Source organism: Sinocyclocheilus grahami, unplaced genomic scaffold (genome assembly GCF_001515645.1).
Source record: "Sinocyclocheilus grahami isolate Dianchi unplaced genomic scaffold, SAMN03320097.WGS_v1.1 scaffold274.1, whole genome shotgun sequence".
Taxonomy (NCBI): Eukaryota; Metazoa; Chordata; class Actinopteri; order Cypriniformes; family Cyprinidae; genus Sinocyclocheilus; species Sinocyclocheilus grahami.
In genome coordinates this window covers 1-23,268 of record NW_015505453.1, presented here as the reverse complement: position 1 = coordinate 23,268, position 23,268 = coordinate 1, and the positions used below count along the sequence as shown (strand labels likewise).

Sequence of the window (23,268 nt, the reverse complement as noted above, 5' to 3'; positions counted from 1 at the left end):
AACGATAAAAATATAGTTCTAAAAATTGTTAAAGAATAGCAGAGTCCACAGCACAGCTGTAATGATAAAGACGCAGTGAAACGATATTGTTAGAATCACTTTCAGAACGATTATTTCCAGCTGACTCAATCCTGCTATAATGAGCTCGAGAATTTAAAGCAGCAGACAAGTGTGCACTTAGAACAAACAGACAATATCATCCGCTGGTGTGGACGCTAATATAGTTATCTTTATAGTTACCGTTCTTGGTGTGAACAGGCCTTTACAGTCATTTTAGAGTTTGTTGTTTCATTGCCATGGCAACAAGGCTGTAAAGTTGGATATAATGCTATACAGTTAGTAAGTATGTTTTTTTGTCAAAATAAATAAATTCACAATCAATTTTGTGGTAGTCAATATTTTGCATCAAATGCTATCAAATGAGTTTGTCGTACTGATCCCAGACCATTCATTCAGAGTGTTCATTTCACGCATATACTCGTCAAAGCTGTCACTTTTGCACAATCTTTAATAAAAGCATACATGGACACATGAAGTATGTCCGTAGGTGCCAAACAGAGCCCTAGGATGTGTGTATTTCAGTCTTTTTCAAATGATTCCTGGATTTAATGCCACAGAGCCTTATTGTTGAGTCATGTCCCTTTGGTCACATGTTTGTCAGAGTGCTAAAGGAGGAAACTTAATCGAGGGGGGAGGGACAGCTCTCAGTGGGTGCCTCAAGGTTGGAAGTGAAAAGCATGTGTGTGTGACAGATAGAGAGAGAGACTGAGACAGAGAGAGGTTAGGGTAAAAGGGTAGTGCGCTTCAACTTTTAGAACAGCTTTTCTGTTCTCCAATCACTGCCTTTTTTCACCTCCTGTCCCTCCTCCCTCTCTGTGTCTCTTTCTTTTTCTGCCTTTCGGTGGCTGTTTGGCTTCAGTGGGTCTTTGCCATCACACTACAATGACTGCTGTAGCTGTAGCCTCCCTGCAGTGAGCATTCTGAGGTAAGTCTCTCTTGCTGTGTTTCTCTGTTAGAAGCAAAGCATGTGCTTTTCTTCTCTGTAACAAGGTCTAGTTAAAGGGACAGTTCACCCAAAATTGGAAACTCTCTCATCATTTACTCACCCTCATGTCATTCCAAACTTGTATGGCTTAGTGTCTTGTGTGGAACACGAAAGATAATTTTTTAAGGAATTATGGTAACCATTTTGGTGACCGCTGACTTATATGGTATGAACTAAAAACACATCCGTTCATTGAAATATAGGTTTCAGAGAAAAAAAGTAAGTTTTAGGTTTGATATCTTTGGTTTTCTGGTGCTTGTTATATAGGAAGGGTATGTTCATATTTTTGTGGTAGAAAAACAGGCATATAAAGTGTTTGGAGTTGTATTTTGCTGAAAATTAAACTGCAGCCCTTCCTGTCTTACGAAGTGTTTTCTGTTGGAATTCTTCAATTTTATACACACTATCAGGGAGAGATTAATTATACGCTTAGAAATATGCTTGAACGAATTGTTCTTTGTTGTCACTGGACTGTGATTGTCAGGAATGTGGTTCTTTCTCTCTTTCATCCTTTGTATATCCAGCCCAGTGATGATGAGGGGTCTAGAGTTACGCTTGATATCAGAGTAACAATGACTTTGGCCCAGATTAATAGCATTGGATGACTCAATGATTCTTCTAATGGACTGGAATACTGAAGGTTTTACTCATTTTCTAACAAACTTGTTCTATTTAGAGTTCCTATAGTTCAAACAGTAGAGCATGATGCTAGGAACCGTCAAGATTGTTTGATTCCTAGGGAATGCATGGACTGATAAAATATATAGTTCTAGTAACTAGAATGCATTGCAAGTCATTTTACCAGATGCATAAATATGCATAAAAATTTACATTGATCTAAATTGAGCACTAAATACAAAGCAATACAATGTTGAGTTGCATGTTTATTGACATGGCTCTGACATTTTTTTTTTCTATTTCTGACCATCTACTGTCACCAGACACTGCACTTACACTGATAACATAGCAACAGCCAATGTGTGGTGATTGCATGCTGTAAAGAAACGGCAATATTGCATGTTTTTTGTTAGAAACTATTATTTATATCACATGGTTATGAATTTAGTGTTCACATGGCAGCAGCAAAATCGTAAGGCTCACAGTGTGGATGCTCATAGTCTCTGGGGAACATCTCTGCTGAATCACTGTCCTCAGTCACCTTTAGTGTACAGACACACAGTGGGACCCAGAAGTCTGAGGATGCACTGAAAATAAAAATAAAGTTTGACAAACATACAGGTGCATCTAAAAAAATTTGAGTATCGTTAAAAAGTTACTTTTTGTAACTTATTTCAAAAAGTGAAACTTTCATATATTCTAGATTAATTACATGTAAATTAAAACATTTCAAATGTTTTTTGTTTTAATTTTGATGATTAGAGCTTACAGCTCATGAAAGTAAAAAATCCAGTATCTCAAAATATTAGAATATTTAGGCTACATTTGAGTTTCATTAAATGACCATCCCAACAGTATAAATTCCGAGTATCTCTTGTTCTTTGAAACCACAATAATGGGGACGACTGCTGACTTGGCAATGGTCCAGAAGACAATCATAGACACCCTCCACAAAGAGGGTAAGTCACAGAAGGTCATTACTGAAAGGGGTGACTGTTCACAGAGTGCTGTATCAAAGCATATTAAATGCAAAGTTGACTGGAAGTAATAAATTGGGTAGGAAAATGTGCACATGCAACAGGGATGACCGCAAGCTTGAGAATACTGTACAGCAAAGCCGATTCAAACACTTGGGAGAGCTTCACAAGGAGTCACCACGCACAGACGTCTTCAGGAAAACAGCTACAAAGCCACTTCTGAAACAGAAACAATGTCAGAAGCATCTTACCTGGGCTAAGGAGAAAAAGAACTGGACTGTTGCTTAGTGGTCCAAAGTCTTTTCAAAATAAAAGTAAATTTTGCATTTCATTTGGAAATCAAGGTCTGGAGGAAGACTGGAGAGGCCCAGAATCCAAGCTGCTTGAAGTCCAGTGTGAAGTTTCCAAAGTCAGTGATGATTTGGGGTGCCGTGACGTCTGCTGGTGTTGGTCCATTGTGTTTTATCAAGTCCAAAGTCAATGCAGCCATCTACCAGAAGATTTTGGAGCACTTTATGCTTCCATCTGATGACAAGCTTAATGGAGATGCTGATTTCCTTTTCCAGCAGGACTTAGCACCTGCCCACAGTGACAAAACCACTTCCAAGTGGTATGCTGACCATGATATTTCTGTGCTTGATTGGCCAGCCAACATGCCTGACCTGAACCCCGTAAAACAGTCGATTCAACAATACAGATGAGCTGAAGGCCGCTATTAAAGAAACCTGGGCTTCAGTAGTGCCTCAGCAGTGCCACAGGCTGATTGCTTCCATGCCACACTTCACTGATGCTGTCATTTGTGCTTAAGGAGCCCCGACCAAGTATTGAGTGCATAAATTAATAACAAAAATTTAAAGAACTTGAGCTTTTCTGTTTTACAAATCCTTTTTTTTTTTTTGGATTGATCTTAGGAAATATTCTAATATTTTGAGATACTGGATTTTTGAGATACTGAACTTTTTCACGATATTCAAATTTTTTGAGATGCACCTGTAAAACCAATAGATTAGTTTGAAATATATTATGAGGAAACTTTTAAATCTCCAAATAAAGCAAATGTTTTCTGATTTTGAATTTAGAATAATAAAAAAAATGTTTAAAGCAAAGAAATATTTAAGATTGTACAAATATATGACACTGGCCGTGTGAACCCCTTCGTATAAAAGTTCAGATTTACTTCCATTAAAGTGCAAGATGCTCTTTGGATCCTTCTCAAATCAAGCTGGACAACATGATCATCAAATCTGACACAAACATGTGAAGATAACGCAGCTTGAGTACTGCTGCCATTAAATCAGGGGTGTCCAGTCCTGTTCCTGGAGTTCATCTCCAACCCCAATTAAACGAACCTGAACCCAAGTAATCAAGGGCTTCTAGCTTACTAGAATCTTCTCAAGTTGGGACAAGTTGGAGCCAAACACTGCAGGAATTTGGTTCTACAGGACCAGGATTGGATTCCCCTGGATCAAAGCAAAAGGCCTTGTAACAAAAGGTACATCAAAAGCATTCACAGTTAAAGTTTAACATATGAAGTGTAAGTTTGAAAATAGAGAACCTTCACCAAATTGGGGTCATATCATCAACCCTTGGCTCTGAACACATCACAGTTTAGCATAACACAGTATCACAGTCTAACATAACTTTGTAAAACAACTTCTTGTTAAAGTTTTGAAGACCTTTTAGGTCCTAATAAGAAAGGCAACAGTGCACATGAAATCCAGCCATTATAACTACTCAGCCTTGAAAAGAGTGTTCTCTGTTTAGGCAAGTACATGCTCACCAACGTAACACACATTACTTAACCTTTGAATGGAGGGTGCTACAGGAAACTGCAAGAAAGTGTCAGGGGAAATAGAGAAGCTGAGTGAGCAGGCACACTTAGACTGCAATGGCAACTGTTTTAGTGTTCTCATATTTGGGCATTCACAGGTATGAATTATTCTTTTTTCAAGATGTTTGTATTCTCATGTCATGCTCTTTTCCGTTTTCCTTTTTTTAATTGCCATGTGGTTTTGCGATTCCTCATTGTTAACTTGTCCTTGTATAATATTATGAACAACTGATGCTTGTTACTTTAAAAATTGTTTATTGGTGACCTATACACTCTTAAAAATAAAGGTGCTTCACGATGCCATAGAAGAACCTTGTTGTCTAAAGGGTTCCATAAAGAACCTTTAACATCTGAAGAACCTTTCTGTTTCACAAAAGGTTCTTTGTGGTGAAAAAAGGTTCTTCAGGTTATAAAAAGGTAAGAAAGAGATGGTTCTTTAAAGAACCTTTGACTGAATGGTTCTTTGTGGAACCAAAAATGGTTCTTTTATGGCATCGCTTGAAGAACCTTTTGAAGCACCTTTATTTTTAAGAGTGTAGGAAGAAATGAATACTGTGACCTTTCACATACTGATATGACACCTACATCTCTATCGATTTGAATAAGGATGTGGCTTCTAATTTTGGTATTTTCCATTGAGAAATGTTACAGAATTTCCTGTGCCATGCCCAATTTATACGAGATGCTGTTACTGTGATATTGTATATGAGCTTTGACCTTGTTGTTGACTGATGCTCAGAGAGATTTAGTGTCTGAATGTCTCTCTAATGCAGCATACAAACATCAAGTTGAAGATAAAATGTAGCATTGAAAAGCACATCTTCCAGCCCGCAGACTCCTTGGTTTTACAAGGACATGAAAAAAGCCTCTTAGGGAAATGTGATTTATTTTTCTCTTCAGAATTTATTTTTAAACTTGAAAATGTGCATATATGTGATGTTGCAATCGTTTTTATGAGTACAAGTTATTTGGTAATTTTCTCTCATAATAATCAAGTGAAATGACATGGAAGAAAAATTGTTCCATCTATTGGGTCCTTGAAAGACTTCCAGCAATATATATTTACTGCTATTCACAGAATGTATCATTTATGTTACTATTTAACTATATGGATCTTTACTTAGGGCTTTAAAGCCATTAATGGAAAGGCTTCAAATGGTCATTAAAGTCTCTTTAAAGTCGAGAGCTTTCTCAGTGCTGCATTTCTCAAAAAAAACAACAAAAAAAAAACAGAAGCTCAGTGGGGAAAAAATAAAGGTTGTCTCTAATATATTGTAAATTGATCTGTCTGAGAACTTTTAACCAAGCAGATGTTTTCTTTTTCCATGTGTCACCTCAGGTTATGCTGCCCGAAAGTTCCCAGTTGAGTCTGAATGAAAGAGAAAAGGGCTAAAGCCAGCGCACTTTACAGTACCACACACAAACCTGACCATAAGCAATGAGTGACCCTCAGGATGCCAGTGACGTCACTTCAGCCGCAGGCTTGACGAAGCATTTGGTAAGTAATCTTTAATTTAAAAATTTTTTAGGCTATGAAGATGATTAAGCTGGAATATGTTTTGCCTATACAGTACATCTAAGGCTAGTTTCATCAGTATTCATCCACTGCTTTTCTATTAAACACAAAATATTAGTAAAGTGAGTGAGACCGTGACCCTGTTTACTTTTTTAACACAATATACGTGTTGCAAATTATACAGGGCAGTGTTCTGTACTGATTCAAACTGTAATTTATTAAAGAACCAGAACATATGAGTCATTCTGTTTGAGAATTGGACTACACTGGTTGCGCTGTGTTTGTGATTATTTAAAAAGAATCGGTTCATAAGAGTCATTTTGGTCTGTTGTATGTCGATACAACTCAATGTAAAGACGTTTTGTAGTTGTGAGGTTTTGTATATCGCGGTATATTTGGTAGTACACTTTCACGCATCCACTGAAAATACAGTTGGCTCTCCGATGTTGTGCAGCTTAGTGTTTTCTTTGGCACACAGAGGAACTAGTGGCATAAATAGCTGCCAAAGTGTTATCTATGGTTAGGGGTACATGTTTGGTTTATTTTCAGCAGTGGGTGATTGTTGTGTGTGTTTGTGTGGTATATGTGTTTAGGAACATCATTAAATTCTGGTCTGCTCTCAATTGCCATTGATCTAGAGGTCTGATTCACCAGAATAAGATTTAAAAACAATTTGTGTAACCATGGGGACAGAGCCACCTAATGTGCCATACCCAGAGAAATCCGTTTACTTCTGAGGAACATGTTGTGCCATTATACAGCAGTGATAACGACGTGCTGTGCAAATTGTGTCTGGTTTTTAAATATGTCCCTGGAAAACTGTAGTGTTTCAATTAGCCTTCATCTGGGTGGTTTTCTGCTCCTCAAAGAGCCATGCATGGCTTGATGGACTTGCTTCTTACACTCATGAATGGAACAGAGGCTCTCAGGGGTAACAATCAAGAAATAAAACCTCCTGCCAACTAAGCTTGTATTGATAAAAGCTCTTATTGATGATTCTGCAGTGTGAATAACATTGTTACATAATAGAACCTTAAGTAATCATTTGAACAGTAGATGATTGTTAAGCATCTAGTTATGGCACCAGACAGTAGTTATAACTTTAAATGTCTTTCAACTTAAACAAGTCACACATTGTCTTGTTTTTCGGTAAAAATAGCTAAACATCAACTTTTTTACCCCATTGTTTTTTTCTTTTCAAAGGAATAGTTCACCCAAAAATGACAATATGGTTATCATTTACTTACCCTCATGTTGTTCCAAACCTGTCTGAGGTTCTTTCCTATGCTGAACATAAAAACAAATATTTTAAAGAATGCTGGTAATCAAACAGTTGATGGTTCCCATTGACTTCCATAATATTTATTTACCCACTATGGAAGTCAATGGGGACCAACAACTGTTTGGTTTCTCAAAATTCTTCAAAATATCTTCTTTTGTGCTCAACATAAGACAGAATCTCATACAGGTTTGGAACGACATGAGGGTGAATAAATGATGACTAAATTTGCATTTTTGGGTAAACTATTCCTTTAAGCATAAACCTAGTTTATGTTTTTAAATAATATAATTTAAATTAATTTAAATTTAAATTAATAAAACCATTTATTGAAAAAACAATTATTTACTTCCAAGTATATACATGAGTACATAAAATATAGAAATAATGTTTAATCATTAATAAGTGAAGTATAGTCAATAAAATGTATTACATTTAAAAAAATGATCAAAATGTATTAAAATTAATTAAATAAATATTTGCCAGTGTGGTAATTCAGGTTATATTTTGTAAAACAAACAAACAACGAAAAACAGGTCTTAATATCTTATGCATGTAATAAGGTCTTGTTTTTAAGGATGTTTAGATATTTTTAAATGTAAAACAAGACAAAATTACTCATTAAAGCAGTCACATTCTGTTAGTGAAGAAACACCCTGTATGTTTAGGTATGATATCAGTTTATTATATCATATCATACATAAAGTGGACATTGTCACAGGAAATGTCTCTTGTAATAAATATTACTTCAGAGCGGGTGGAGCAAACAGAACATCCTGAAGCATAATTTTAATACCTGATTACATGATGGTGTTTTAAATATGAGATTATGCAGAAGATCTGGGTTTTTTTGTGATGAGATAAAAGAGCTAAATAAGGTCATCAGCGGGTTCACTGTGAAGTAATTTTCTGTCTGGTAAAACGATTGTGTAATTCTGCAGGATCTCTGCTCATTCAGTCTGAGCATTGTTCCCCATATTAAAATCATTTTCAGATCTCACAGAGGCAATGACACTTCTGTGGGAAAGTGTAAGTTAATACGAGTCGCTCACTGTGTGGCTGGAGGGAGGAAGGTGAGGTGACAAGAGCATCACATTTCATCCTTTGAAAAAAAACAAAAAAAACGTATCCCCGTGTAGAGGATTCAGTATTCAGGAACACAAAGCTTTGAGTTATATCAGAAATATTCGAGCCAGGTGTAGATAATGGAGGCAAATCAGAGACAGATGGATTTGAGGAGGTGGAATGTGTGTGTGTGTGTGTGTGTGTGTGTGTGTGTTTATAGGGGCCTCATGCACCTGGGGGCACCAATAACTGTCCCAACTTGGTGCCCTTGATGGGATAAGAATTATGTCTACAATATCCTAACTAGGTTGTTGCAACAAGCAGTTGTCTGTCATAAAGCGTGTGATGCGACACAATAAAAACAGCCAATCAGAAAAGTTGCCATCTGTTTGATCCCTCTTGTACATTTGGATCACAACTTAAAAACAGAGCTTAAAAATAAGTTTGTCCAATTTATTGATTGACAGCTCTCCTGTACCCATGTTGAGAGAAATCAGAAGATGTTACTGTAGTTCTAAAATAAATATAAATATGCATTAATTCATCTCACTCACAAAAAACAAACAAACAAAAAAACCCACACAGATTCAGTATTCCTCAAAATGAATAAACATAATGCAACTCAGAATATGACGCAAACCTGCAATAATTAAATGTTAAACAACACAAATATCCTTTATGTGTTTAATCCCATTCTAGTAACCAATGTCTTTGCTTCTGACCTTCGATGATCCAGTTCAACCATACTAATAAGCAAAAATTACTTTTTTTATTGCTGAAGTGTGTTGAAATTTCTTCTTCTGCATTCTACTGTACGGATGTAAATTTACTTTCCCTTCAGCCTGAGGCTTATTCATTTCACTTTTGGTGTGAAAAGGCTTTTATATTTGCCAAAAATATAACTTTTTATTTTTTAAAACAAACAAGCAAGCCCTGTCCAGATTTAAAAAGTAACGCAAAAGTAACGTAAGGCATTACTTTCCATAAAAAGTAACTAAGTAACGTAATTAGTTACTTTTTTAATGGAGTAACGCAATATTGTAATGCGTTACTTTTAAAAGCAACTTTCCCCAACACTGTTAAGAAGTGAAAGTTCTGTAAATAGGAAGATGACTATGCGTGTAAGGGATCAGGATGTGTATAGATATGGCCGATGATGTCAGAGGCTGGGGGTGTAGATAAGTGTCTGATTAGATCCTGCTGCAAAGAATCAGCTCTATACTTGATAACACATCCTCTGCTTCCTTTTCTTGAGGGCTGCCTAGCATGTGGCTGCCATGGCTATACACTGCAGTCAGAAGACCTTTCAGTGTCTTGATTGTCTCAACGGTTGACAAGAGCAACTGGTCACTACTACACATTATGTTTTTTGGTCCACCTTATTGGCAGTTTGGTATGTGTGTATCATACCAGGCTTCTTAACAAGCCTAAGTAGTGAGACATCCATGGTCCAACAGCTTCACAAGGCTCCTTGACGCATTCAGCATCGCTGGCTGACTTTAGTCATGATCTACTGGAGCAACTCTGTGAGTGACTGTAGGAGTGCTGACTCACTCTCTGTGGCTCTGGTGGGATGAGCTACAGGATGCTGCGTCTTGATTGAGCATGTGCGTGCCAGAGTTTGGTATCTGTGGGCATGTTAGTTTTACCTGGAGCAGGGCCCCTCTGTCAAAACACAGAATTAAATGAAGCACATGACCACAAGCCTCAGTTTAGCCTCAGGATAGCATACCACAGACAGCGGGGGAGAAGAGACGGAATGAGAAAATGAGTGTAGAGAGAGAGATACCATCCATAAATATATACAGATATGTCATTAATTTACTATGAAGGAGGTCAACAATGTAATACCTAGAGCATTCACAATCATTCCATTGAAAGTTGACTCCTGGAAGTTTGTGATTTGAAATCTGCTATGAGCAGCATAAGCGTTCAATTCTGCGTCCAAATGTTATTTTAGCCAATCAGCTGAGCTGTAAATGCCAGGTGATTGATTAATCAGCTGATGCAGGAAAATTGCATGACAGTGCTGATTGGGTGAAGGCAAACTGTAAAATATAAATTACATTACATTTTTTATAAGATGTATTTTGTCATAATGCACAGCTAATTTTGAATGACTGTCATTGGAGAAAGAGGCTTTTTTGAGTCAGATGGAGTAGTTCCAGCATATACCAACGGGGCTAACCAGGCAAAACAACCTTTTTTTTTTCTTTTTTTCTTTTCTTTTTTTTCATTGTGCCTTTGTATGCATGATTACAGTATTTATAAGTATGGAACAAGTAGCTTGAATTATCTTTCAGTGAAAAAGGCACTTTTATTGTGGGAGATTTCATGTATTAGATTTATTTATATAAGATTTATACAAAAATCATCTTATTTATATATTCTTTTCTCCTTATTTGTGTTTAATTAATTTTAAATAAATGTTAAATCACTTTTTATAATTTGTCTTATGCATCTGTTATGGAATTCGCCTTGTCTATGATGTACAAATAAGAACCTGAGATTGCATGTCTGAATGACTCTCTTTCTTGCATAACATCTGCTATGATATCTACTTAGGCTATTTGAAAAGAAATGAAAGTTAATATAATGTTTTTCTCTCTGGTTACATGTAGCCTGTTGCAGTGCATTCTCCGCCCCAGCGATGTGATGATGATGATGAAGGGGACTTGAACAAGACACTGGGAGTGCAGCGCTTCCAGCAGATCCTCACACCCCCCCAGCGCGTGCCCATCGAACAACACCGCACCTTTAATGAGGAGGACTTTGAGTGTGAGAGCTTTACTACTGATGCATTTGGTCTATAGCCTTAAAAACATTCTTCATATTATAAATGACTAAATTAAATGAGAGCGAGGCACAGACGCTCGCCACCGTTGACCTGGATGGCATTAAAAGTGAGTATGTGTGTTTGTGTAAAATGTGACAAAAAATTTATTTGTCAACGTAAGACCAGTGAAGAGTTTGAATATTTATCGTACTTTCAAAAGTTTGTTGTCTGTAAGGTTTGTTTAATGTTTTTGAAAGAAGTCTCTTATTTGCTCACCAAGGTTGCATTTATTTAATACAGTAAAAACAGTAATATTGTAAAATACTATTACAATGTCAAATAGCAGTTTTCTGTTTTTAATATATTTTAAAATGTAATTTATTCCTGTGGTGACAAAGCTGAATTTTCAGCAGCCATTACTCCAGTCTTCAGTGTCACATGATCCTTCAGAAATCATTTTTAATATGCTGATACATTCTTTTCAGTTTTTTACAAATAGTATTTTTTTAAATGAGGATGATCATTATAATTAAATAAAAATTGAATGTACATTCTAAAAAATTATATATACATAATCAATGATATATAATAATACAATCAATGATACAATGTTATCTAATATTTATTAATAATATATTTACTAATTTATCAGTTAGGTGATATACTGTATGCATATCTACACATATTGGTGCAACTTTTTTTCCCGTACTGAATGTGTTAACACTTCAATTTCAATTAATAATTTTAATTAATTGATAGTCTTTTAAATATTTTTTGTTTTTAAATTATGAATTCTGTTTAATATGTTTAACAGAGCAAATTCAGAATTTTCCAAGTACCCATAAATCCTATTTAAGTACCTCCTATGATATAGTGCAGCAGTATATTAGTTATTAGTGAGATTGGTGGTTTTTCAGTGAGTATTGGGCATTTCAGCTGATCATAGATCATCAATAATGTGTTTTTTTTCCTTTCCAGAGGGAAAATACATACAAAGATCAGGACATACATAATTTCTCAGAGAGAGAAAAATAAATAAATAAATGAATACATAAATGAAAATACATGCATACACGTTAATGCTATGGAGATTGTTATTACCGTAAAATCGTGAAAACAGATTTCACATTGTTACATAATCATTATATTTTCTTCCTCTTAACAGCAAATATATATAACAGAACATGGGAAGCTATTCCTTAGAACTCATACAAAATGTTGCCTTAAAAAACTGTTTCAATTCAAGAAAAATCTGGGCGTACCAGTTTAATATAATCTATCCATTTATTCCTAATTAGACAAAAAATCTTCCATCTGAGTTCTTAATGAAAAAGATTTTTCATTTTCCATCATATATATAATATGTATTGTATCAATCCATTCCAATAATGTGTTTTCAGTGCTGGAAAATGTGTTTGTTTTCCTGTTGTTTGTTTTGTAAAGGACTCCTTTATTTACCTTTCTGTTCTCATTCTTCTGAGAATAAATCATGTTTTCAGTCTGTACATCTAATCATCTATGGCTGTGGTTCAGGAATGTGGACATTCTCAAAGAGTGCAGAGCTGCCCACTGCAACTGTGCCTTTGACGTCTCTTTTGTATGCGTGTGTGCTGTAAATACAGATAATTTTGACTGAACAATAGATCACTTTGAGACACAAAACTGAGTCACGTTCTAGTGAGCGCCCAGTTGAGTTTTCAGTGTGTTTCTGTGTTTGGATGCTGAGTATTGTGTGTAATGTAGCCAGTATTGTCAGGGTTAGGTAAGCACCTGAGTTACTGATACTTGCAGACCTTCTGGTGTGTTACAATGGATTCAGTGTTGTTCTGACTTGCTTGTTGTTTTTTAACTCTTGGTTTAGTATTTCAGCATCGTCTTGGTGTCTTTCTTGCAGGTCACAGGTTTGAAGATGTCCCTGGTGTGCGGCGGCACCTGGTTAAGAAAAGCGCTAAAGGTCAGGTGGTTCACATCGGCAAGGACTACAAAGAGCCCAGCAGTCGTATCCGGACCAAGTTGGATCGAACCCCACATGAGGTGAGATGCCACCTAACTAGATTATCTTTCCCCTGTCCATTTGGAGCTATTTCCTAGGCTTGGGTGGGTGTTTGGTGTAGCTAATAAAACATGCATATTATGTCTTCAGTATCACCTTAATAACACAATTGTAAAAAATAGGATTATTAAAATCTTCAAAGATTATTTCCCAAATAGCCCCACCCCAAACTCGCACGATTAGCAGAGTCGATATTGCTGTGTTTGGCTTATCAAAATGCACAAATAAAAAGAACAAAGTTTTCAGGAAATCAACTTAATAACGTTTCAGTATCAAGCAAATTGCATACTTTAGCTGTAATGCTTTCTTATACTTGATGAGACAATACAGTAAAATATTTAGATTTAGTTTGCATGCTGTACAAAGCTGGGGTATCACTGCCATTGGCTCACTGAGCCTGCTGTTGTTTATTAGAGGAGATCATGGCCCTGTTACATGGACTACAGGGTTCGTCAGGCCCGACAGCTGAAGGTAGGGTGACACAGAGCTGGTATGATTGCTTTGTGGAACAGCTGAAGCTTGCGTGTGGTTTTTTACTCACCACTTGTTTGCTAATACATCTGTACCAGTGGTTTTGTGGAAGGCAGTGGATGGTCACAGTATCAGAACTGTGTAGAACTAAGCTGGTAGAATTGCACTTGTGTAGAGCTGTTCAGTCATTATAGAATGCCACTTTTTGATTTATGAGTAGAATAGGTATGTTAACATTACTAACATTTAAATTTTTGTAACATTACTTAAAGAGACTTTAACATTTAATGTAAAGGATAAGAGTTTACGTGATTGCCGAATCAAGTGGCAATTATAGATTTGTTTCCAAAAGAAATGAACACTTTTAGAACTTAAGGACACACTGAATTGACCAAAAGGGAGAGTTAAAGACATTATAATGTTACAAAAGATTTCTGTTTAAAATAAATGCTGTTCTTTTAAACTTTCTATTCATCAAAGATCCGGAAAAATATCATAGTTTCCACAAAAATATTAAGCAGCACAACTGATGTGATTTAACTGATGTGCTTAAACTTATTTCAAAAACTTAAAAAAATCTTATCAACCCCAAACTTTTTTGAATGGCTGTGTAGCTTATATCTATTATGGCATATTGGCATTTTTAAAGCACATAATACATTTAGGATTCACATTTGACAATTTAAAGTCTCTTCAAGTGGTGATGTTACTCATAAATAAACAAAAACCTCTTTTCTAACAATCTATTAGAAATGTCTCAGAGAACTTCAAATGCTTAACATTAGTTTTAAGATAACTGAACAGCTCTACTGACATCATCAACTTAAACACAATAAATTAGGTTTTTTTTCCAGATATTTTTGGATGCCTTGACTGAAAGAAAAAACAAAAACTACAGGTATAATCCACAATGAAATGTAGACTAATTTGAATCTTGTCTGCTTCCTCAAATGAAGTGTTTAGCATTGCCTGCAATGAATTTTTTCCCCCCGTAAGGTTGTGAGGTGCTGTAAACTCTTTTGCCTTTTATATTTTATAGAAAGAATGTTTACTGAACCTAATCTGACTCCATGAACTCATAATTCCTTCTAGCATAAACAGACGGCTTTCCATCAAATGACTTGTACTGGATCTAAAAATGTACAACTTTGAAAGAAAGATTGCATAAATAATAAACGTATGTGTTCTCTCAGGTGTTTGTCGAGCTGAATGAGTTACTGATGGATAAGAACCAGGAGATGCACTGGAAGGAAACCGCTCGTTGGATAAAGTTTGAGGAGGATGTGGAGGAGGAGACGGAGCGCTGGGGCAAACCTCATGTAGCTTCTCTCTCATTCCGCAGCCTGCTGGAGCTCCGCAAGACCATTTCACATGGTGAGAGAGGAATACAAATACAATGTGTGAATTGATTGCTAACTTTAGTTTAAATGACTCTGATTTTTTACACATTTAAAATGCTTTTTGGTGTGTCTGATGTATTGGTGGTCATTTTACAGGTGCAGTGTTGTTGGATCTGGACCAGAAGACGCTGCCTGGTATTGCTCATCAGGTTGTGGAGCAGATGATTATCTCAGATCAAATCAGAGCACAGGACAGAGCCAATGTGCTCCGAGCCCTGCTCCTCAAACACAGGTTAGTTTCACCACTGCACATCTCAAAAAAGATCAGTCAAGTTACTTGCCTATTAAAGAACACCTTACTCATTTGGATCATGCAGCTGAACTTCCTGCTTTGTTGTTCTTTTGTTTGTCAGTCATCCGAGTGACGGCAAGGAGCACAGCTTATTTAAACGGAACATCTCAGCAACCAGCCTTGGCTCTCTCATATCTCATTACCATAGCAGTAACCATATCGCCGCACCGGAGCCCCCTGCCACAGACCCGCTCATCGGAGGACTACGTAACTTTGAGTCACGGATTAGTGTCGACTCAGATAGGAATGAGGTGCTGTGTGCATTAAAGTCTGTGTGCGTTTTTAAGAGGCAAAGAATGGTAAAATAGACAATTAGAACTTTCCCTCTCTGTTTCCATAGAAAGACACACCCCAGTTTTTTGGTTTGCACAAGACCAAATCTAAACATGAGCTGAAGCTGCTTGAGAAGATTCCAGAGGATGCAGAAGCAACCGTTGTCCTTGTGGGTCAGTTAACTGTCCGTATTTAACTCACAACAGTCAGCACATGACACGTTACATCTGTTGAAGCCATGATGCAGATGATCTCGATTTTCACAGGTAGTGTGGATTTCCTGGACCAGCCGACCATGGCCTTTGTGAGACTGCAGGAAGCGGTTCTGTTAGAGTCAGTTCTAGAAGTGCCGATTCCAGTGCGCTTTCTTTTCGTGTTGCTCGGCCCTCCCAATGCCAACATTGACTACCACCAAATCGGCCGCTCCATATCAACACTTATGTCTGATAAAGTAGGTCTCATTGAATAAGAGATAGTGCACCCAAAATCTATATTCTGTCATATTATGATATATAGACTACCGTTCAAAGATTTGAAGTGAGTAAAATGTTTGTTTTTGGAAGAAAAATTGAGTAAGGAAACATTAAATTGATCAAAAGTAACAGTAAAGACATGTATAATGTTACAAAAGATTCTGTTTTAAATAAATACTGCTGAACTTTCTATATGTCAAAGAGTACTTTAAAAATTCAACACAGCAGCACTGATAATAAAAAATGTTTCTTGAGCACCAAATCAGCATATTAGAATGATTTCTGAAGGATCATGTGACACTGAAGACTGGAGTAATGATGCTGAAAATTCAGTGTTGCATCACAGGATTAAGTTACATTTTAAAGTATATTAAAATAGAAAACAGTTATTAGAAATTGTAATAATAGAGTATGTGACCCTGGACCACAAAACTGCTCATAATTGTGACACAATTGTGAAATTTAGATTTATACATCATCTGAAAGCTGAATAAATAAGCTTTCCATTGATGTATGGTTCATCAGAATAGGACAATATTTGGATACAGCTATTTGAAAATCTGGAATCTGAGGGTGCAAAAAAATCTGTTGTCCAAATGAATAAGTTGAAGTCCTTAGCAATGCATATTACTAATCAAAAACAAAGTTTTGGTATACAGTAGGAAGTTGTCAAAATATCTTCATGGAACATGATCTTTACTTAATATCCTAATGATTTTTTTTGGCATAAAATCAAAATGTATCATTTTGACCCATACAATGTATTGTTGGCTATTGCTACAAATTTACCAGTGCTACATATAACTGGTTTTGTGGTCCAGGGTCACATACTTCATAATATTGCTGTTTATTCTTTATTGTTGATCAAATAACTGCAGTCTTGGTGAACATAAGAAACTTCTTAAAAAAAAAAAAACTTTTGAATGGTAGTGTATAAATATCTAAAAACCATTGAAACAAGGTAATTTTACTGCAAGACTTTGAAAACATATCTTTATGCATTTGTTTTGCCGCATTGCCAGAAGTATAAACAGCATTTCAAACGTCTCTTCCAGCACTTCCATGAAGTGGCGTATTTGGCAGATGAGCGGCAGGACCTGCTGACAGCCATCAACAGCTTCCTGGACTGCAGTATTGTGCTTCCTCCATCTGAGGTTGGAGGAGATGAGCTGCTGCATTCTATCGCTCGCTTCCAAAAAGAGATACTGCACAAGAGACATGAACAAGAGGTCAAACTACAGGCCAAAGAACCCAAGAGCCCCGAGGACATTGGTACAAGGCTCTCGCTCATATACAGCATACAAAAGTGAACAGATCAGTTTACTGTTTATTCAAAATAAATGTATTGAATTACCTTTTTAATTCGTTCTTAATGTTTTCAGCTCTTCATCCTCCTCTCAAACCTGAAGACGATCCTCTTCGGAGGACGGGTCGGCTGTTTGGCGGGGTTATCCGAGATGCACGGCGCCGCTACCCCAAATACATCAGTGATTTTAAAGATGCCCTAAGTCCTCAATGCATGGCCACAGTCATTTTCATTTACTTTGCTGCCCTTTCTCCTGCCATCACCTTTGGAGGACTTTTGGGTTAGTCAGAGCTCTTCTTTTTACTATATAAGCCACTGTTTTAATGATGCATCTAAAACAAGGAACTTTTGCCTAATGAAATCCGTTCTCTCCTCCCCAGGTGAAAAGACAGACGGTTTGATAGGTGTGTCCGAGCTGATTATTTCCACTGCCATGCAGGGAATGTTGTTCTGTCTGCTTGGGGCTCAACCTCTGCTGGTGGTGGGCTTCTCTGGACCCCTTCTAGTGTTTGAAGAGTCCTTCTATTCAGTTAGTATTTCTGATAAATGAATACAAATACTACGATTCACTAAGAAACTAAAATTGTGCCTGCTAATAGTGTAGTTTATTTAATTTACAAAATGCATGCAAATAGCGCTGATTTTTGAGAATAAAGCACATTCTATATTGAGCATAATTTGAATATAAAGGCGTCTTTGAACTGAAAATCACAGTGTATATAATAAATTCAAATACTTTTCTGTGCTACTGCAATGCATTTAGAACCTGGGTTTGTGAAGAAGACTGAATTTTTTTCTTGCAAGACTGTTTAGTGAATTCACCCCACAACTAAAATGTAAACTGTTTGACTGGAATAATATAGCAGGAAAACTGAATATGAATCAATGTGTTTGCAGTTCTGTAGGTCCAGTGAAATCGAGTATCTGACAGGACGTTTGTGGATTGGAATCTGGTTGATCATCATTGTAGTTCTCACGGTGGCCTTTGAAGGGAGCTTCCTGGTGCGATTTGTGTCACGCTTCACCCAAGAGATCTTCTCCTTCCTTATCTCTCTCATCTTCATCTACGAGACCTTCTTCAAGCTGGGCAAAGTATTGAGATGTTTTTGTTGTTTATGCTACTGTTCAAAAATTTTGATATTTATGTTCACTAAGGCTGCATTTAGTTGATCAAAAATACAGTAAAACAGTAGTGGTGTGAAAAACATTCAAATATGCTGCTCTGGTGCTCAATAATCATTTTATTATTATCAATGTTGAGAATGTTTTGGTCAGTTTAATGCATCTTTGCTGAATAAAAGTATTAATTAATTAATTTAAAAAAATCTTAATCACCCCAAATTTTAATTAGTGGTGTATGTTTATGAAAGATTTAAATGTGATCAGCATATATTCAGACAGTCTTGTGTGCTGTGCAGATCTTCATGGATCATCCTCTCAGAAGCTGCAGTGGGCGAGAAGAAAATGACACTGCTTTACCAACACCCACAAGTGACGGCAGGTCTTCAGATGCCTCTCAAACCCTAAACCAGCCAAACACAGCTCTCCTCTCCCTGGTGCTCACGGCCGGCACCTTCTTCATTGCCTTCTATCTGCGTAAATTCAAGAACAGCGCTTTTTTCCCTGGCACGGTAAGCCAGTGTCCCAGTTTTGTGCCATTTACGCAATGATGTCTAGATAAACATATAGGACAAGTTTTTAATGACAGTGTCAGATATCTTTGTGTGATAAAGTGGCATTGACCATAGTGATAATGTCTCTTATCTTTTGCTCAGCTCCGAAGGGCTATTGGAGATTTTGGAGTTCCTATTGCAATCTTCATCATGGTTCTGTTGGACTACAGCATTAAGGACACTTACACACAGGTGAGACATGAAGACGTGTTTATATAATTTGATTCATGTATAATCTATAATTTATGAACTGGTTTTCTCTTAGCATTTTCCACTCAAACACCCAAATTCATTGTACATCAAGCAAAATTTTAAATGACACATTTCAAAATTACTGGAGTCTAACTGTTTTTTAGACATGTGACATTTCTGAAGTACTTTAGAGGAAATTATAGGAACTGAAAATGGAAAAAAAATGCATAAAAAAGGTAAATTATTAAAACAAAAAAAGAAAACAAACAAAAATTAAAAGGATAGTTCACACAAAAATGGAAATTCTGTCATTTACTTACCCTCAAGTTGTTCCAAACCTGTTTGACTTTTTCTTCTGTTGAGCACGAGAAGATATTTTGAAGAATGCTGGTAACCAAACAATTGATGGTAGACATTGACTTTTATAGTATGGAAAAAAAATACTATGAAAGTCAAAGGCAGGTTACCTACATTCTTCAAAACATCTTCTTTAGTGTTCAAGTAGAGGGTGAACAAATGATGGCAGAATCTTCATTTTTGGTGAACTATCCCTTTAAGATCAAATATTTATAAAAGCCATTTAGTCATTTTTTTCTCTCTGTTATTTCCTACTTTTTTCCCCCTACATATACATTCCAACATTTTGAAAAGTGAATTCAAGATATTTTAATACTTTTTAAGTATCATCTCAGTACTTTTTTGTAAAAGGGTGGTCACATTTACTGTTGTTCCTTTAATGTTTGTAGATATCCAGTAATTTCAATAAGAATCCACATAACTGTGTATTTTGTGTGAGGGTGAAATATTTCCCCACACAGATTTCACATGTTGATTCACTTTGCTGACCAACAAAAAGAAACTTGGTTTGAAAGTGACTTCTTTGCTTCAATAGACAATGGACCTTTTTTGCCTGTGATATTTGTCTAATGTGACCATACCTTAACCGTTGTAAGTTACCCTAAGCTTATTCACTGATTAAAGACTGGAAATATTTGCATGTCTTTATAGCAAATGACTCCATATCCCCAGAAGTCACCTGACACATGACTCCCACACAATTTGTGATCTTTAAACTTCTTTCCTCCCCATTTAGAAACTAAGTGTGCCTGATGGCTTCTCTGTGACCAGCCCTGACAAGCGTGGTTGGTTAATACACCCACTGGGCTCTGATGGCCAGTTCCCCATTTGGATGATGGTTGCCAGCATTCTCCCTGCCCTGCTTGTCTATATCCTAATTTTCATGGAGACTCAAATCACCACGTGAGTCACGGGCATTCACTAACTTGTTCTGACCATACCTATAACCTTCATTATATTATTCCTGGATTTATATTGATTCAGTTTTCCTTTACAGGCTTATTGTGAGCAAGAAGGACAGGATGCTGGTTAAGGGTTCAGGGTTTCACTTGGACCTGCTGATCATCGTGGTCGCGGGAGGTGTTTCAGCGCTGTTTGGGCTGCCGTGGTTGACCGGTGCTACAGTTCGTTCTGTAACTCATGCAAATAGCCTCACAGTGATGAGCAAAGCTGTTGCACCTGGTGACAAACCACGCATTCAGGAAGTGAAAGAGCAGAGAGTAACAGGATTTCTGGTGGCTTTTCTAGTAGGTGAGTGGCTTAATTTTATGGATGATAAATATCATCTACAGTAGGCCTATATCTGCACCACAGTGTTTAGCAGCCGATATAGTTTATTGTTATCAGACAATATTGGAAATATATAAACTGATATTAGATTTTTATTTGTATGTACCTATTTCTCCCATTTCTCCATTACCTTGCCATTATCTAATACTCACATTTTAATACTTTAATAACAAAAATAATACTTACTAATAATAATTTTCCTTATACTTTACAATTAGTAATACTTTATAGTAATAATAATAATTTAAATAATTGAACATGTTAAGTTTTAACTTTAGCAAATGTACAATTTTGTAATGCCTACATTTGCTTGTAATACTCATTAAAATGATAGGTTTTTAGATTAGGTTTTTAATCAGTGTTGCCAAATCCGCGGTTTTCCTGTGGAATTGGGCTACTTTAACACTGTCGCCGCGGGTTGAAGCAACCCCAATAAAGTGATATTTATCCCCTGCAATGTGGATTTTACCAGGGGAACCTCACCAAAAAAACGTGTATTTTACCCCATGGAACTCGATTTTCACCGGGGGACCCCCTCAAAATGCAATTGGGGTAGTCTTGGGCTAGTTTTGAGTAGCAATTGGGCGGGTTTTGTTGTGAAAACCTGGTAACCATGTTTTTGATGTTTTATTTTTAATTCAAAATAGTAACCAAAATATTGGTTATTAGCCGTAACATAAAAATAATTATTGGCTTATTGGTCATTTTAATATTGCATCCCTAAATAAATTCTAACATGTTACCCTCAGTGAATAGTTTGTTGAGTTATTAGTTATAATTTCTTTATATTTGTGACCCTGGACCACAAAACCAGTCTTAAGTCGCTGGGGTATATTTGTAGCAATATCCAAAAATACATTGTATGGGTCAAAATTATAGATTTTTCTTTTGCCAAAAATCATTAGGATATTAAGTAAAGATCATGTTCCGTGAAGATATTTTGTAAATTTCCTACCATAAATATATTAAAGCTTAATTTTTGATTAGTAATATGTGTTGCTAAGAACTTAATTTGGATAACTTTAAAGGCGATTTTCTCAATATTTAGATTTTTTTGCACCCTCAGATTCCAGATTTTCAAATAGTTGTATCTCAGCCAAATATTGTCCTATCCTAACAAACCATACATCAATGGTACATCAGCTTATATACAGCTCATTTATTTTGCTTTCAGATGATGTACAAATCTCAGTTTTGAAAAATTGACACTTATGACTGGTTTTGTGGTCCAGGGTCACATTTGTTGTTTTGAACTGACAGTAGATCAACTCTCTTTCCTCCAAAGGTCTGTCCATTGTGATTGGAGATGTTTTGCGGCAGGTTCCTATCGCTGTGTTGTTTGGTATATTCCTCTATATGGGAGTGATGTCTCTCAATGGGATCCAGCTAACAGAACGCATGATGCTGCTATTTATGCCACCGAAGTACCATCCTGAACACACCTATGTCCGCAAGGTTTGTCATTGAGAACTCAGCAGAGCACAATATTCACCAGTCTTAAATCAATAATCAGATGACAGTATGCCTGGAACTCCATTCTCAAATTGTCTCTTCAGATTTAGCTGTGCTTTAACCCTTGACTTGTCTATTTCAGGTGCGTACTCTACGCATGCACCTGTTCACATGTTTGCAGCTGGTGTGCCTGGCTGTGCTGTGGGCTGTAATGTCAACCTCGGCCTCGTTAGCCTTCCCGTTTGTTCTTGTCCTCACTGTGCCATTCAGAAGGTTCCTGCTGTCCCGAATATTTACTCGCCGTGAGATACAATGTGTGAGTGTTTCCTTTCTTTTTGTTGATAGGAAAAATTATATTTGTAGATGTATTTTTTTTACCTGTTTAGTTATATCTTATGCAGTTGTGTAAATTTATAGTGAGATTAAAGATTAAAATACAGTTGAGGTCAAAAGTTTGCATCCTCCTTTCAGAATCTGCAAAAGGTTAATTATTGGGATCAATAATTAAAAAATTATTTCAATGTTAAAAAAAAAGGGATCATACAAAATGCATGTTATTGTTTATTTAGTACCGATGCTCCAGAAGGAAAACCCACGCATTAAGAGAAAACTTTTTGAATTTGAAGAGCAGGGTAAATTTAACTTATTTTGTCTTCTGAGAAACATGTAGCTATCTTCTGTAGCCTCTGAAGGGCAGTAGTAAATGAAAAAAATATAATATTTAGGCAAAATAAGAAAAATGTACACGTCTCCATTCTTTTCAAAAGTTTTCAGCCCCTGGCTCTTAATGCATGGTTTTTCCTTATGGAGCATCAGAACCTTCTGTAATCGCTGCATTTGAGTCCCTCAGTTGTCCTCTGTGCGAAAAGATGGATCTCAGAATCATACAGTCATTGTTGGAAAGGATTCAAATACACAAAAATGCTGGA

General features: G+C 36.5%; 1 protein-coding gene across 1 annotated transcript; it reads left to right on the top strand.

Annotated features, from left to right (window-relative positions):
* Window positions 1-771: 771 nt before the first annotated feature.
* On the top strand, window positions 772-22,655 carry LOC107599902 (anion exchange protein 2-like; the record flags this gene model as incomplete). The annotated part of the gene is made up of 21 exons (XM_016291623.1): window positions 772-985; window positions 5,811-5,969; window positions 10,953-11,107; window positions 11,191-11,234; window positions 13,002-13,141; window positions 13,575-13,631; window positions 14,825-15,005; window positions 15,128-15,263; window positions 15,385-15,574; window positions 15,664-15,769; window positions 15,863-16,047; window positions 17,125-17,341; window positions 17,452-17,655; window positions 17,756-17,904; window positions 18,273-18,467; window positions 18,794-19,006; window positions 19,151-19,240; window positions 20,334-20,500; window positions 20,595-20,848; window positions 22,173-22,342; window positions 22,482-22,655. Coding segments are annotated over exons 2-21 (3,087 nt in total), but the record flags the coding sequence as incomplete, so codon positions are not given.
* Between the last annotated feature and the right edge of the window lie 613 nt (window positions 22,656-23,268).